Genomic DNA, 17,216 nt, shown 5'->3' with positions numbered 1-17,216 from the left:
TCAAGGCCAGACCTGACCAAGGTTTAGGGTATCTGCTGTTATCAGCCACATAAATTTAAACATGTTTTGCATTTTCTCCAAATTAAGCTGATCTAACAACTAACTCTCTGAGTGTAACTAGAAATTAGTGAGCTAGGTCACGAAAACTCCCAGGCGTCCATGTTCTTTGGGTCACCATGGAACCTGGAACGATCAAGGCTTGTGCTCCCAGAGTCTATACAGGAAGTGGAACCCTTTTACGTCCAAGAACCCTGGAGTCTCCAAGGCCCCACTCTGCTTTCTTATGCACATTTCAGTCAGTGACCTAAAGAATAACTAGGGAAGAAATGCTTTTTAAAAAACGAATGGGGCAAAATTTATGGATGGATGCTGACTTCCCGTGAGCTTCCTTGGGAAGCCACACTTTTCACAATAGCATTACCATTGACCAGGGTATCTGAGGAGCTCCACTGAGAACTCACCTTCAAAGAAAGGGAAAACATTCGATTCAGGAGAATGCCTCAGAAAATCAGTTAGAACTAAGTCTGATGGATAAGGGAGTAATGGGACCAACCTGGATAAGACCTTTTCGTTTATTTGATCGCCCTGGCCAGTGTGGCTCAGTTGATTAGAGCGTCGTCCCACAAACTGAAAGGCCATGGGCTCGATTCCCCAGTCAGAGCACATGCTGGGTTGTGGGTTCAGTCCCTGGTCAGGGGCATGTACAAGAGGCAACAGATCGATGTTTCTCACATTGTTGTTTATCTCCCTCTCTCTCTCCCTCTCTCCCACTCTCTCTAAAAATCAATAAGTATGTCCTCGGGTGAGTATTAAAAAAAAGTGATATTGATTATAAGTAAACAAGATTATTTTTCATTGCTTATAAAGGTACTCAAAGTATTATCTAAAGAGGAATTTGGAAATTTGTATAAGCAAAGGCTCTGTCTCTGAAGATAACTGATTGAAAACAGAAAGCACTCATCTGAACATAGCCACGTTGATAACCTTATTTCCAAAACTCTGTTTCACTAGCTGCTAGTCACAGTTTAGGTTTATTGGCTTCTAATCCTGTTCAGAATGCACTCGGGTCACATAGGTGAAATTTTTTTTTAATGGCACGTATGATCCCTGTATTGTAAGAACTTCCTATCAAATGGAGAGATAGGACAAAAAAGAAAAGAAAAGACAAAGGTACATATGCACAGAAAACATACATGCAAACTAATACAGGCATAGCACTGATACACATGCACATATCAGCAGCAGCCCAGAACATTCTCCATGCTGTTCCCAGGAGGGTACAGTGACAGCCTCTGGTGGCCTATTAATCCACCGCCAACCCAGACAAATTATCGTAGACTACGGTATTGCTGAAGGTGGGGCAAAGGAAGGAGAAAGGGAGGAAGGGGTAAAGGAGAACTCCCAGAGCTGCCCTTCCCTGTCAAGACAGACCGGCCAGCCTGCGCTGCACCAGCTATCAGAGGGGGTGTCCAGTGGGAGCTGGAGGCTGCAGCACCCAGGGAGGGCTTTCCTGCCCCATGACCAGCCCCGCCCCCTCTGAGCTCAGGCTCCCATCCCAATCTCAAATTTTAACTAGAGTCTTCTCCTAGTTTTGCCAGAGCTCCTTTCTGGGCTCAGAGGGTCCAGAAGGGGGCCTCTATATGTTGTAAACAAAGACAAAGTGTCAAAGACTCTGTGGCTCCCGTTTTTACTACATACGCCACTCCAGGGACCAGCCCTGTGAGACGCAGCCAGTCTGGTGGTGCAGGGCAAGGTCTCTGGGACACGAGGTCCAGGGTTCAAGTCCCGCCCTGCACTTACTGGACAGGTGAATTTAATCTCTCAGTGGTCACTCCCCTTTTCTGTGGCTTGTTTTCTCATCCATAAGTGCAGGTGGCGGTAGTACTCAGACTCAAGGGAAGTTAGGAGGAGTAAATGAATTAGTATCTCTAAAGTTCTTGCGGGAGCGGTGCCTGGCACTCAGCAAGCTCTGTACATACAATTATTTGGTAGTAAAGGGAATAGATGGAAATAACAATAATGTCATCTACTGTTTGCTGAGCGCTCTCTACATTCTATCGTTTGTCTCGTTTAACTTTTAAAATAATTCCTGAGGTGGCTAATAGTTCCATTAATTTCCCTATTTCTCCTGGCAGTTAGGCTAATAGATTTAGTGGGAGAGCAATTATTCCAGATTTCCAAGCCCTGGCAAGCCCTAACTGTATGTCCTTGAGCTCATGTTAAAGTTCTTTCAGCCTTTTCTCATTTAGAAAGACAGGGTTAATTTAAAGCTTGAAGATAACCCATGGAGCCCTTCACAAAGGGACTGGCGAATTGTCACTGTTCACTGGTAATTTATTATCAGGCAAGGAGACAAGGGCCTATTTTCCATGCTGCTCTGATTTTGTAAGCCTGTCCCATCAATGGCAACCAAGCATCCTGACGGAGTGGATCTGTGGCCCCTGCACTGGGGGCCATAGACCAGCAGCCGAACTCGGACCATTTTACGCGTGGAGCACTGCAAGCCCGGGGCTTGGCCTGCAGGCACTTCAAGGGCCTGCGCACATGTTAGAGGCGTGGGAAAAGGCTAATACATTGCATCCATGAAAACAGAAGGACTCTGCCAACTCAGAGCTCAATATTTCATTGCACAGTAAGAGCAAATACATATTGAGCATTTAGTACGGGCATCAAACACCTTTATGGTTATTAACACAGTGTCTCCCAATGGCCCTATCAAGCCCCATTTTACAGGGGAAGAAACTGAGGCAGAGAGATGTGCAGAAACTTTCCCATGCTCATCAGCCTCCAAGCATAGAGCCTGGCCTGGGCTCCGAACACTCTGCCATGCTGCATCCTGAAGGTCTGCCAAATGTAACCATGTAACAGCCTTTAGTACCCATAAAAAATGCACTATGTTTGGAAACAATTTCTAGATCCGCTTTTTTCACTTTGCTGCAACTGGAGACCATGCCTAATGATCGCTGAAAAATTGAAGCCACTCATAAATTAATTGTTACCCTCACCAAATATTTTCAAAGGCAAAAGAATGAAAGCCTTTCAAGTGGTTTTTACAGAAAAGGCTTGTATTTCACTTGAGACTAGACATGCTTTTTCATATATTCGATGAGGCATGGGGTGCAGCTCCATAAGCCAATGAGCCCGGGGTCTGTGAAGACCTCTGATCAGCTCTTTCTGCACTTGACAGAAGGCACACAGGCAGACAGATGAACAAAACAGTCTATTAGTCGAGTTACTGGGGAGCTGCGGGGCGCAGAGCTGTTCATTTGGCTGTCAGAGTGCACAGGTGAGCAGACTGACTAAGTGCCAGTTTCTGCAAACGAGCTCTCCTGGCTCTCCAGACAGAAGATGTGGCAGCAGGCTCCAGGGACATGTCTCCTGCCAAAGGGGGAGCCAGTGGGGACTCGTGAGAAGTCCCACCGGAGTTCCTGCCCCTTGAAGGAAGACAGAGCATGGACGGCGAGGAGACATTTCTGAGTCACTTACCTGAGCGGTCCCCAGTTTCAGTTAAAGCCCAAGGAGTCCTGTGGGACAGGATGGCCAATGTCTTAGCCTCCGCCACCTGCTCTTTTGGCATGGGGCATCTGTGAGTGCCGGTGTCTCAGTTCTTCCCAGATGCCAGCAGCCTGTGCTTTGCCAGGCTTCCTGCAGAACAGTCGTGGGCGCTCTCCTGTGAAACAACTATTCCCCAAAAAACTACTTGGGGGCCATGTTGATCCCCTTCACCAGGTCTGATTTTTTATCTAGAGTACTGTATGTGTTTCCCAGGGCTGCCAGAACGAAGTGCCGTGACTGGGGGGGTCCCACAACAGAAGTGCGTTGTCTCACCACTCTGGAGGGTAGACATGCAAGGTCAGGGTGTTGTCAGAGATGGGTCCTTCTGAGGACTGCGAGGGCTGGCAGTCTTCGGTGTCCTTGGCTGCTAGATGCATCACCCTGGTCTGTGCTCCCATCTTCACATGGCATTGTCCCTGTGTGTGTCTCTGTGTCCAGATTTCCTTTTTTATGAGGGACAACCGTCATATGGGACAAGGGTCCACCCTAGTGACCTCATTTTAACTTGACTACCTCTGTAAGGACCCCATCTCAAACAAGACCACATTCTGAAGTACGAGGAAAGAGAGTGAGCAGGGCTTAGGACTCTAAGCAGGGCTTAGGATACAGCTTTTGTTCTGGCGAGTGGGGCGGGGGCGGGGACGGGAGGCGGGGCAGGGGGGCACAATTCGAGCCATAACAGGTACCGAAGTGTTTTAGCTCACTTTCAAAGGCGGTTTTAGTATGAGAAGCAATCATTCACTTATAAATTCCTGAGACTATGCACTGAATGTTTCCTGCCCAGAGCATTAGCTACACCTCTACACAGCCCTTTAGCCCAAACTCTCTGATAACCCCCACGTGTGTTTTGGAATAAACTGTCTTTAGCACTACAGTTCCACACCAGTCGCCAGCCCCTCCCTAATGATGCACCTCGGGTGGGTGGAGTGGGCTAATTTAGCAGCAGACTTCATTCTCAGCGGGCTCCCCGAAAGGCCGTAATCTATGAGGGGTGGCCAGCGAGGGCAAGGTACCTCCCAGGGGACATTAGCAGATTGGCAAGCTGCTTGGCTGGTACAGGGTTCAGAATTATAAGGTAAGGGCATATGATAATTGTAGCAAAAATCAGTTTTGAGAATTCTGAACCCACGGAGGTGAGTTCTAAGTGCGGCGTGTCCTGCATTTATCTCCTCCTATGGGCTCGACAGCTCCTATGGGATAAACACAGTGGGAGGATGCTCAGGCGGAAGTGTGCATTGAGCACGAAACAGCGCTGCCTGTTCTGATGTGACTGGGGGAAAAGCAACTTCATTTCTAGGCCCAGTATACTTGTTAGAGAGTCAACCCTGTCCCACAGGGCACAATATAGCCCAAGGCAAAGGAATGGCATCTATTAGTTATTTAAAAGGGACTGCATCTACTGGGTAACAGAGGCAGATGGGGAGGAATGGTAGGTGTGCTGGAGGACATGTACTCTCAGGCATCCCACGGAACAATAGCTGTGAAGCCCCATGAGATCCGCTGAGCATCACGCAGTCCCCAGTCTCAAGGAATCTGCCTTGGGGGTCAGAGACAGAAGGGACAGAATGTGAAACAGCCGGGGAAGACTCCTGGACTGTTCATGTTCAAGTGCCCAACTATTTGGCAGATAACTTAAAATGTCATTGGAAAGGAAAGTTAAAAATGGATCCGTTTGGTAAAAACATGGATTTTTCAAAACATCTAGAAGTGTATGTTATACAGCAACTACGGGTGGTTTGCAGCTGCTGACACTGATGAAATAGATGATCTGTCCCAGGAATCCTGATGAAGGACTGTCCTGTTAGGGTTCCCCCGAGGCACTCCAGCTGCCTGTGCTTTGGCTACCCCTGCGGAACTCGGGGGGGGGGGGGGGGGGGAGCGAGGCTTTGCCGAAACTTAGGCCATTTGCTCACACAACCCGGCCCCAGGGCTCTGAGCCCCATGGAGGCAGAGGGCCTCTTATGGAGGGACACCGGTGTCCTGCGGAGGTCAAGGAACAGCGTGGGCACTCCCCAGGCAAGAGAGGGTGCCTGGGCCCCGAGAGAGCCCCCAGGAAACTCCCCAGCCGTGGCCACAGCGGCTCCCATTGCCTCCCCAGGCTCCTGCCATGGGCCCTGGTCCAGCTCGCCTGGGCCCAGGTTCGCTGCAGTTGAAAGCCTTTTGCGGACACCAAGAACAGGAGGCCGCCAACACCTTCATGGAGAGTGGGGTTCGAGCTATAGGGGAACGAGGTTGCAGCGGTCACAATCCCTTCTTGGGTGGTTGAGCCGAGACTTTAGAGAGTGGAAGCCGCTCGGTCCAAGTTTCCCGCCTTGGGTCAGGGTGGGGGAGTTTGAGCCCTAGCAAGACTCATAGCCTCCTGGGTGGGGCGCACGCCTGACTCCCCCTGGGAGAACCCGTCCTCGTACGGGGGACCTACCTGCCTGGGCCCGCTCCACCTGGCCCGAACCGTGGCTGGCCCCCAGCCCTGGCCCCCAGCCCCGGCCCCAAGTCCCTAGTTCTCCCCTCAGCACTCTGCCTCTGCAGGGGTGGGAACCTGCTGGGAAGTGTGGTCCATGGGAAAAGTCGCGGTCCTCTGGGTGGCAGGGAGGGCTTCCAGTTCCCCGGACTCGACCCCAGGCACCCTGTGAACCTGGTCTGATATCTCAAGGGTGGGGCCCGTTGCCCCTAGGGAGTATTGTGGTGGGGGGGCCTACCCTGCACCACCCGGCCCCACATCTTGGCCCAAAACCAGCCAGCTGCAGCTCTGACAAAAGCCATATCCTGTGGGCCATCCCCGTGTTCTTCATCCGTAAGGGAACCCCCCTTATGGATGGAAGAACAGGAGGATCTTTGCAGTGGGGAGGATGGGATGGAGGGGTCTGCGGGTTTCCCGCAACTTAGACCAGTTTCTTGCACCACTGCCCCAGGGCTCCGAGCCCCATGGAGGCAGAGGGCCGCTTATCGGGGGATGCAGGTATGCTTCGGAGGGTCAAGGGACGGCGTGGGCACTGTCCAGGCAAGAGACGGCGCCTGGGCACCGAGAGAGCCCCCGGGAACACCCGAGTCCTGGCCTCAGGGGCTCATGTTGTGTCCCACAGCTCCTGCCATAGGGCCAGATCCTGCTCGCCCTGGCCCAGGTTCACCGCAGGTAATGCCTTTTGCGGACACGAAACAGAAGGCCGCGGATTCCTTCACAGAGAAGGGGCTTCGAGCTCTGGAGGACTGAGGGCGAATCCATCACAATCCCTTCTTGGGTGGTTTAGCACAGACATAGAGGGTTGAAGCCGCCTGGTCCAAGTCTTTCACCTCAGAGCAGGGTGGGGGAGTTTCCGCCAAAGCCAGATTCTTAGCCACTCAGGCGTAGTGCAGGCTTGAGTGCCCACGTGAGAACCAGTCCGTGGGCGTGGGTGCCGCCCGCCCGGGCCCGCTCCACCTGGCGCATAACTGTGGCCAGCGCCCCGTCCCGGCCCCGGTTCCCTAGTTCTTCCCTGGACACTCTGCCTTCGCGGAGGGTGAGAGACCTGCCGGGAAGTTTGTTTCATGGGAAAACGCTGGGTCCTCTGGGTGGCAGGGAGAGCATCTGGTTTTATGGACACGATCCCAGAGATCCTGTGAACCTAGCCTGATATCTCAAGGGTCGGGCACGTTGCCCTGAGGGATGCTTGTGGTGGTGGGGCCTGCCCTGCGCTTGCCGGCCCCGCATCTCGGCCGTAACCAGCCTGCAGCCGCTCGGACCAAAGCCATCTCCTGTGGGCCTCCCCTCTGTTCTTCCATCCGTAAGGGGGTTCCCCCCTTCCAGATGGAAGAACAGGGGTATCTTCACAGTGGGTGGGACGGGACAGGGGTGTCTGCTGCCTGCCCGGCCCTGAGTACAGATCGGTGCCATAGTACAGGGCGCACCGAACCCTTTGCAAAGGTTGTCTCTCGCCGTTGATGAACTACCTCCTTCAATTTCAGGAAAGGCCCCGGATCTACATTCATGTGTGAGCATGTCTTAATATGATTCTACATCACGCAGTCAAGTGAAAATGGAGCTTTTTGGGCCCTGGTTTCCTAATATGGAGGGAAATGTTCATTAGATCCCACTTAATAGACTTCAGAGAGCATATAAACATTTTACATTAATATAATAGCATCAGAACCCTAGGAAAGATGTTATCACTATCTCTTTGAAAGGGTAGGTGACTTATTTAAATCTTTCCACTATCCATAGCTCAAAGTCCAGGGAGACTTCACTTACACTGTCGTCATTTGTATTTTCAGTTTCTGGAGGGTGAATCATTGGTCCTGAGCCTCAGCTGGTTTCCAGAAGATGCATATTTCCATGGAAACCTGTAGAAATGCAGAAACAAAATATAAAAGTGTAAAATGTTTTGGCTGCACAGTTCAGTTTCTGTGGGCCTGCCCTGGTTTGTTGTGAACCCAAGTGTGAGAGCCAATGCCGCTTTCCCCCCCAGGATGACAGCTGTCCCTCTTTTCCAGTGTTCTGTGTCCTGTGGCGGCGGAGTGCGGATTCGCAGTGTCACGTGTGCCAAGAACCACAACGAGCCCTGTGACGTGACAAGAAAGCCCAACAGCCGAGCTCTGTGCGGCCTCCAGCAGTGTCCGTCCAGCCGGAGAGCTCCGAACCCCAGCAAAGTGTTCACTGGGAAAAGGCCGCCGACCTCTGAGCGTGACCCTGTAAAGCCCATCCCATCAACAACACCCGGTCCCAGGATGCTGACCACACCCTCAGTGCCTGAGCCTGTGACCGCAAGTGCTGTGGCAGTCAACAACCAAGGTCCTACCCCAGCCTCCAAAGGAGCCCCGGATGGGAATCAGTGGCAGAATAGCTCCACCCACACAGCACTGGACACCGATCATGTCATCTCCACTGGAACTACTTCCCAGCCCATCCTCACCACCTGGCTTCTGAGTATCCAGCCAAAGGAAGAGCATGTTTCCAATGCAGACCCTGGTCCTATCTCAGAGGGAGACCTTTTTGCCACAACTGGGATTGGTTCGGATTTGTCATCTTCCAGCAACCCCATGACTTGGCAGGTGACTCCATTTTACAATACCTTGAGCAAAGAGCCAGACACAGAGGTTCCTAGTGGCTCAGGGGAAGACAGGGAACAGCCTGAGAACACAGATGGAAACGACTCTGTAATATGGACCAAGACCGTAGCACCGGGAAATGATGCTTCAGGGGGAAGAAGTACAGGAATGCCATTTGGACCCCCACCAACACCTTATCTTTGGGGGGCATCCTTGTGGCCACCTGTCAGCACAGTGTCAGAAGGACTGCTACCCAGCCAAGGACCCACTACCCTCAAAAATGGCACACCCAGAGCCGAGGGGATGATCACTGGAAAGCCCACAAACGCTCTTCTCCCCTTGGGGGGAGAGCACCAGCCAGCACCCTCAGAAAAGCCGGTAAACCATGACACCCCAGCACTTCCAAGCAACCTGAACCTGACACAGAGTTCTGAACCAGTCCTGACCGAGGAAGATGCAACCAGTCTGATCGCTGAGGGGTTTCTGCTCAATGTCTCCAATTACAAGCAGCTCTCGAGCGGCCGCAGCTCTGCGCACTGGGTCGTTGGAAACTGGAGTGAGGTAGGAGTTCCATGGCCTGCCCCATGCCTGTGTCTCTCTGGGAAGTAGTGAGGGGTGTTGCATTCTTGTGCTAGTGTCAAAATTGGCTTGTAGGAAATATAATCTAATGTGGAATCAACGTGAAGCAATCAGATTTATGCCTCACCTCCCTCTTTGCCTCCCTAACTCCAAAAACGGAGGGGAAAAAAAGGCTCCAGGGAAGAGAACAGAGGTAGTGAGGTCTGGGTCAGCCAGCTGTGTGATAGTGGAGAATTCAGTTAATCTCACCGTGCCCACTTTGCGTCTGTAGAACAATGAGCCAGTGTAGGTCGTCTCCAGCCTCCCTTCCAGCTGGAAACTGTGCTGACCCTGTGTTGAAGGCCTACTGAAGGGGCACACTTCATTCAGAAAGCTAAAGTTGGAGCCACCGATTTAAACCTGTCAAGTAATAACAGTTAGAACGTAAATGTAACACCACACTCTTTAAACAAATTCTATAGCTCACTGTATTAATGATTTTGGGGGGGGCGGGGTTTTGCTTACAAAAAAATCATTTTGGCTTTCAAACAAGTTAGAATATAGAGGAAAAGAAGATACGTGATGAAAAAATGTTGGCTCCTGTTTTCAGGCTTTAAGAATTTGGCTAGACATGTGTTTTTCCATTTCTTGGCCATAATTCAGAATCATTTCTCACCCATTTGGATTTCAAATGCGCAGTATATGTACTTGTAAAAAATGATTTGACAACTCAGAAGAGGACTTTGTGGCAAGATAATCATTGAGCGTTTTTTTGACCTTTCATGGCTCATGTTTTGTCGCTGAAAGGAAGTGAAGCAATTGTAACTAATATAAAAAAGCAAACATTTAATTTATAAAATCACTTTTATATGCAATCTGTTATTTCCTCCTTTTGACAGCCTGAGGAGCAGGTAGGGTCTGATTTACATCAGTTTATAAACAGAGAAACTAAGATTTCCAATGGTTCAGTGACTTGTCTAAGGACACTTGTCATTTGGATGGTGAGCCTTCTAACTCTTTCCTCTCTAATCTGCTGTCTCCAGCGAATTTCAGCACCAATTAATGACTGAGCTGTATAAAAACATTTGTGTGTGAATGAATCATTATCTTTAGTTACAGAATTGACCACATTGGCAGTAAGGAGGTAAATTCAAGCTTTCGAAAATTTTTGTTCGCACTTGAACTCTGTTTTCACGTTAATTCACGTGTGATTTCTGAAGTAAGTTATCACATCTCCTGTCAGTGTAGCGGCATCTTAGTATCTCCATTTGCGAGTAAAGAGTTCAGGTTCAGGAGGAAAGAAAGACGTTCATGTTTAGAGGAATGGCCTTATGATTCCTGACATTTCAGTCATATTTTCTCCACTGGGAAAGTTCACATGGGCTCTATAATGAGGAGGATGTGGACAGTGAGCATTTATAAAGCATGTGCCATGCTTTAATAGCATGATTTTATGCTAATTAACATGAATTCTCTCATTCAGTCCTCACCACTGCCCAAGGAGATTGGTAGTATTTTCCCCACTTTAGAGATGAGGAAGCTGAAGCTGAGAGACTTGGAGAGCTAGCCAGGATCACACCCCCTCCGGAGTGGTGGAGCAGGGATTCGACCCCAGGCAGGCAGACCTGGTAGCCTCTGACCCATTGCTTTGCAAATGAGGGAATATCACCACTCTGTCTGCCTTCTGTTGTAGCAGTTTCTTCTTTGGTCAGATGGCGCAAAAACAGTGCCAGTTGAAATGTGACCCTGGGTAGACAGATGAGAAAATCACAAAGTTCACAAGAAAGTATTTTAAAATAACGTTGAAGGCTCCATGGTGACTTTCGAGCTCACAGGTCCAAATGGTCCCTATACTGTCACCACAGTTGGTTCAGCCTAGAAATAAAATTGATCTGTTTCCGTTTTGTGAGTAATGTCCTTGAAAGTCGGACCCTCAAATGTACCTTTCTTTTCAAACACGTGGAGCACCCCTAAAGGACAGATAAACAGGCTTGTCGTCCTCCATCCGTCGAAGCAGTCTGGGCAGCATGCGGCCTCTGCAGACTCAAAGACAAAGAGAACGCGGTATGGAAACTGAGGCTGCTAGTTAATTTGTGTGATTTTGTTAATTGGTTCATGGAGATGTAGTCTGAAAGCACCTACAATTAAAGACACTGTGGGCCTTGAGAAGAGTACAAGCTGGGCAAACAGAATATGAAAGAGTAGGTGGTAAAAGGCTTAGGTATAGGGTTGATGTCAGAATAATCAGAGTTTGACATGAGTACCGTATGTATATGACATTAGAAAGTGTGCACACACACACACACATGAGGCTAGACTGTTGTAACAAACAGAACACTGTGGTTCACTACAACAGAAGCTGATTTCTCACTCACATAATGATACGAGGGAATCCCGGGTCTGCAGTGGTGGCCATAGAGAACGAAGCTGTGATGCATGCAGCCATTCGGGAATCCAGGCTGACAGGGGCTCTGCCACCATCCTCCTCTTATCAAATTTGCCCTGGGTCACCATCCTAGTCTCAGGAAGGGGAAAGAGCATGGAGGCATTCCTGTCAGGGGCTTTATGGGCCAGGCCTGAAAGGGGCACGGAACACTTCTGCTCACCCTCCATTGTCTAGAACTCTGTCATGTGACCCAACCCAACTGCAAGGCAACTGAGAAGTGTAATTGAATTAGGTGCCCCGGAAGAAGAGAAGACAGCTTATGGTGGTGAATATCTAGCCATCCCTGCCACTGAATGCTCAGATGACGAGGGGAAGATAAATTCAGAATACCTTTAGGTACAGGGGTGTCCGAACTTTTGACATCTCTGGGCCACACTGGAAGAAGAACAGTTGTCTTGGGCCACACATTAAATACACGGCAACATGTAATCACAAAAAAATCTCATAATGTTTTCAGTAAATTTACGATTGTGTGTTGGGCTGCATTTTCAGCCATCCTGGGCTGAATGCAGCCCACAGGCTGCGGGTTGGACACCCCTGCTTAGAACGTCACATCAGTGGGGCTTTGTGAATAATCAACGTGGGGCGTGGAAGGAGAAGTGGGGAGGGGAGTCTGCCATGACTGTTCAGTTGGAACCCTGGGGGTCTGTCGGGTGGTGCTCCTATAAACCAAAATGTCTCACATCGTGTAGGAGGAGTGAGTCCTGACAGAGGCAAAGAAAGGAGGGATGGCGGCGTTAGTTATAGACCAAGTCACATTGGTGGTACCTCTGGGACATCCAGACAGTAAGCAGCAGATGTTTGTGTGTTTGGGTCTGAGAGTCTTGAGAGGGGTGAAACCTAGAGGTCAGGCTTGGTCGCCAAGACCAGTAGGTGGATGTAGAGCCTTCAGGGGGAAGGAGGTCACCCATTAACCTGCAGGGTGCCAAGGAGGAGTGGGACAGTGATGGGACATTACTCTAGGGAACATCAGCATTTCAAGAAGCTGGCTAACAAAGAGCTCCCATGTGGACGACTAGTAAGGAGTAGTCTAATATTTAAGATGTAAACCAAGAGAAATGGTGCCATGGATGTGTAGGAACATGAGGACTGGCAGTGGACGTGATGGATTTGACCATGAGCAGGTCACTGGTGACTGTGGAGAGAACAGAATTTATGTTGAGATGGAGGAAGGTGCCAAGTTGCAGTCCAGAGGGGAGACCCTGTAAGAAGCTATCACAGCCCGCAGACGGAGGACTCCCCACTCCAGGCCTGTTCATAAGGAAGGACAAGCCCTTCTCCGTCCACAAGTTAATACAAAAATTTGACTGAAAAGTAGCCTTAGGATGACGCAGAAATTATTTTCTTTTCCCACCCTCTTATCTTTTCATCCAATCCCCAAATCCCAAAGCAGTTGTAGAATTAGTGAATTCAAATGTGTTCTAATGCTTTTGTCCTGAAGATATTTAACATGTGATAATTAATTGATAAATATTAATGGATTCTATGAGAAATTACTATATCCAAATAAACTAAACCAAAATGAAAGTACACATCAAACCTGATGATTCTTCGAGCCTAGAGGTTAATCAAGATACACAGAATTAATTCTATCTCAAATGTCATTATTTGACTTTGACAGAAATAAACTGCCTTATTGAATACATCATAGCTCACCAAAAGTTTGGCAACCGTGGTGGAGCCATTGAGAGCTATTAATCCCGGGGAGTTGTCTGGAAAAGGAAATCGGCCCAGACTGCAGTTCATCAAAGCTGCAAGGCTAGAGCAGAGTCCCACACTTGGCGGGGGTTTCCCTCGTGACCGGGCTCGCTGCCGGCTCCCTTCGTGCGTGCAGCTGGTGAAATAGTGCTCAGCACAGAACTGTCCAAGAGGATCAGGACTCAGAAGGAAAACTCTGGGTTTTGAAGGCTCCGTTGTCCTCAGTTTTTTATTTCTGCCCCTTTCTGAAGCTGTTTCTTTAGGATCACCCCTCCCTGTAATGTCATCACTCTCCTCCCAATCACCGAGTCTTAGAAACCCCAGCATCACCTTTGATACCAATCTGCCCCTTGCTACTAAAAGAGCCCTGACAATTTTTCTGCCAGTGTCACCTCATCATTCTGTCATCTCCTCTTTATTTCCTCTTAGTTTAGGGCCCAGTGCTCTCCAATCTAATGAAATGGTAGGAGGCATTTGGAAAAGAGTGGGGATGCTTTTATGCAATGATGGGGGGAGGGGCTGCTATTAGCATTCCACGTCTACCAAAGATGGTAGAAGTCGTACCACATTCGGGGAAGTCCCTTGTAAGAAAGAAGTGTCCGGTGTAAAATGCCACTAGTGCCACCATGGTCAAGAATGAAGGACCCTCTTGTGTGGGACACCTACTGGACACCTCCTTGCCTATCTGTGCACTTCGGTCTCTCCCGTCTCCATTGCTTTCCGCACATCATCACAAGAGATGCCAGACTGCCACATTCATCTTCCTAAAGGAATTTTCTAACCATTCCAAACTCCTGCTCACAAATCTTTAATGTCTCTTCATTACTTGTCAGAGCAGATAAAATCCACTCTAACGTCCAAACGGACTTCCCAACATAATCCAGCTTTCAAACCCAAGCCTCTGCTTTTCCTCAACCCCCTGAAGCTTCAATAAATCTAAACTCAGTTTCTCTGAAACCTTCTGCCATTTTAAATCCTATCTGTTCTTCAGTATCAGCCTTTGAGCTGCTTCTTCCATAAGGCCCTTCCTGACCCTGAAGATGGGAAGGCATTTCTAAACTTCCTTACCCTTGATCTGCGGTCGCCCTCACCACGCCCCACCTCTGTCCCGTGGTGAAGGCTGTTCATGTTCTCCACTGTGCACAGCAGAGTCCTCTAACTCACTGTGATTTCAAATATTAAAGAACAGATGTAAAAACCAAATTAACACTGTGAACAGACATAAAGTGTGTTCATCAAAGCCAGACTGTCTGGGTTTGAGCCCTCCCTGCACCCCATTTTCCTCCTCCATGAAATGAGGAGGATGGTAGGCCTGACTCATAAGTCTGTTAGGAGGTAAAAGGAATGGCTCAGAGGAGGGTCCGGCACATAGGACTGGCCCAGTGTTTGCTCTGACATCTACGTACAAACAGGAAACATGTCACGCAACATGCGGGGGTGTGGCTCTTACTCCAACAGAAATCGCCTCTCATCGAATTGCCTCTTCATTCAGTCGGCTCCCCTGGGCCAGTCAGTTCACTATGCTCTGCAGTCGTGTAAGTTGGGGTGACAGTGTCATCTCCACAGCCTTTCACAGCCCTCCACGTCAGCTCCAGGGCTGAATACCCTGAAACCAGCTCCTTGACCTGAAAATCGGTTCTCGTGTGGCCACTAGCTGTTTCCAGAACCAAGTGAAGTTGTCCCTCAACTTCCTCAGAGTCCTCCCTTCTCGGATCCCAATCTGAATCTACCCTAAGTGGCAGCCCATGGAACCCCATCTACTTCTCCTGCACTCCATGGACTTCCTCCTCCCGGCTCTACTGCTGGATTGCTCTTTGCTGCTTCAGCAGAGACTGTCCAAAGGAAAGAAACCAACACCTGCTCGGGGCATCTGAGTCTAGCAGGACTAGATGCAGAGCCCCAGAGGCAATGTGCACTTATTTGCAGCATAATAAGGTGCAAACAACTGTAGATAGCACTTGGGATTCAGCACCCATGGTCATTGCCAGCCTGGGAATCTGGTCTTCGCAGCTCCTTTCCTGGGTTTGGGAAAATGTCGTTTTCCTCCATGTTGTCATATGAAACTAACAGCATACTGTCTGTGTGGCCTTGAGCATGGCTTCTAAACCCCCTGGGCCCCAGATGTCTGCAAAGCAGGACTCTTCATGCTGACTTCGCGAGTGTGTTGTGTTCAGTAGGGAACACTTGGAGAGCACTGGCCGTGTGCAAGAATCATCTCTGTGGTCCTCACAACAGCCCCGTGAAGGAGGTCCAAGTGTTCCCACCAATTTTTCAGGCTAGGGAAGTTAGGAAACAGCAAATGATCACACAAGTAGCCAACTGCAGAACTTTAATTGTACTCTGCGTCTGAAGGTTATAGAAAATGTAGGAAAGATACCTGTTCTCTTGTTGTATCAGTGGTCTATTGCCAATAACGGTAAATAGCAAACAACCACAGTAAACGTTCGTTTTTGTTCACGAGTCTGTGGGTCAGCTGGGAGGTCCTGCTGAGCTGGACTGAGCTTGGCTGATCTCAGCTTGGCTTGTCATGAAACTGCTGGAGTGTTGGCGGAAGGCCGGCCGCTCTGGGATGGCCTTGGCTGGGTCACCCGGCTCTGTCTCACATGATCTCTCGCGCTGCAGCAGGCTAGCCCAGCTGCCTTCTCATGGCAGAGACGGTCCAAGAGAGAGGACCAAAACACGCAAGGCCACTTGAGAACTGCGCAGCATCACCCACTGCATTTTATTGGCCAAAGTTGCAAGCACAGTCCTGATTCAAGAGCTGGGGAAATAGTGGATCGGCCGAAAAGTCTGTTTAGTTTTTTCCATAAAATAAAAGACGTACAGCAATTCATTTTCACCACCAAGTATTGGATTGGATATTTTGAGTATGTCGGCTATCTCCTGACATTGGCTTCTAGTGGGTAGAGGCCAGGGATACTGCTAAACACCTTCCAATGTATAAGACACCCCCACAACAAAGAATGATCTGGCCACAATGTCAGTAGTACTAAGAAAGTTCACAAACCACTTTTGACACGTTTGATCAGTCACAGCACCTTCTCCATACACTGCATAATCTTCTTTTTGTGTTTCAGTTGCATTTTTACCTTTCTTGAAAAAATAAAGCATAACACACCAAAAATGTTGCATATTTTCTTTCATCTTCAATATTAAAATGGCTGCACAAAAATTTACTGATTTTGATAAGTTTTTTTTAATGCATGCTGGTATGACAGCTGTCACATACAATCTAACAAAATTGTTTCGAATGAAGTTAAAGACAACTAAGACCACTAGAGCCATCATACAGAAAAAACTAGATGAACTTTTTGGCCAGCTCAGTGCAGTCCACTGCCTGATGAGAACAGCAAAGTCCCATCGCAAAGAGCGTGGGTGTGAGCACCAGGGCCACAGGGGTCAGGGATCAGTGCACTTCAGCTGTTATTGTCTCCACTTGTACACATAGTGTCATACAGAGGAGGAGGTGGTAGAAACCTAGGAGAGATAGAAACCAAACCCTAAACAGCCTTAAGGAGGAGGAGAGATTACCTCCATGAGGCGAATGGAAACAACTATGACCTAGGCTGTTTTCTGCTCTTCCCTTCCCATTATTGTACAACGTAGTAAATCCGTCCACCTAGGAGCGCTGTTGGGTTGTATATGTCACAACACAAGAACTTGCACGAAGTAAGACATGACATTATGTGGAGGGTGCAAGTGCAGCGAGAGAAACGTAGAGCCGGTTTTTCTTTATAACTCATCAAAAGAAACTTCCAAAACCGCTATAGGTGGGATTTCCACCCCTTTTTGTATTAGCCCAGAGCTGTGTTTTACATGTTTAGGAACAGCCTCTCCTGAGGTTGGGCGGGGGTGGGGGAGTGCAAGGAAGAGCAGCCAAATGAAAGAATCAAGCATGTAGAATAGAAGAAATTATAAGGGGAAGTTTGTGTAGTTTTCA

At 49.0% G+C, this 17,216-nt stretch overlaps 1 protein-coding gene across 1 annotated transcript in view; it reads left to right on the top strand.

Moving 5' to 3' along the window:
- The window catches only part of ADAMTS12 (ADAM metallopeptidase with thrombospondin type 1 motif 12), a 208,465-nt gene that overhangs the window by 166,860 nt on the left and 24,389 nt on the right, over nucleotides 1-17,216 (top strand). The window contains exon 19 of the mRNA XM_024578563.3: nucleotides 8,020-9,135. Within this exon, the coding sequence (XP_024434331.3) occupies nucleotides 8,020-9,135 (1,116 nt within the window). The remainder of the gene's footprint in view (nucleotides 1-8,019; nucleotides 9,136-17,216) is intronic.

The sequence above is a fragment of the Desmodus rotundus genome, chromosome 1, assembly GCF_022682495.2.
Source record: "Desmodus rotundus isolate HL8 chromosome 1, HLdesRot8A.1, whole genome shotgun sequence".
Classification (NCBI taxonomy): domain Eukaryota; kingdom Metazoa; phylum Chordata; class Mammalia; order Chiroptera; family Phyllostomidae; genus Desmodus; species Desmodus rotundus.
Note: the sequence above shows the minus strand (reverse complement) of the source record. Positions and strands in the feature narration are given on the sequence as shown.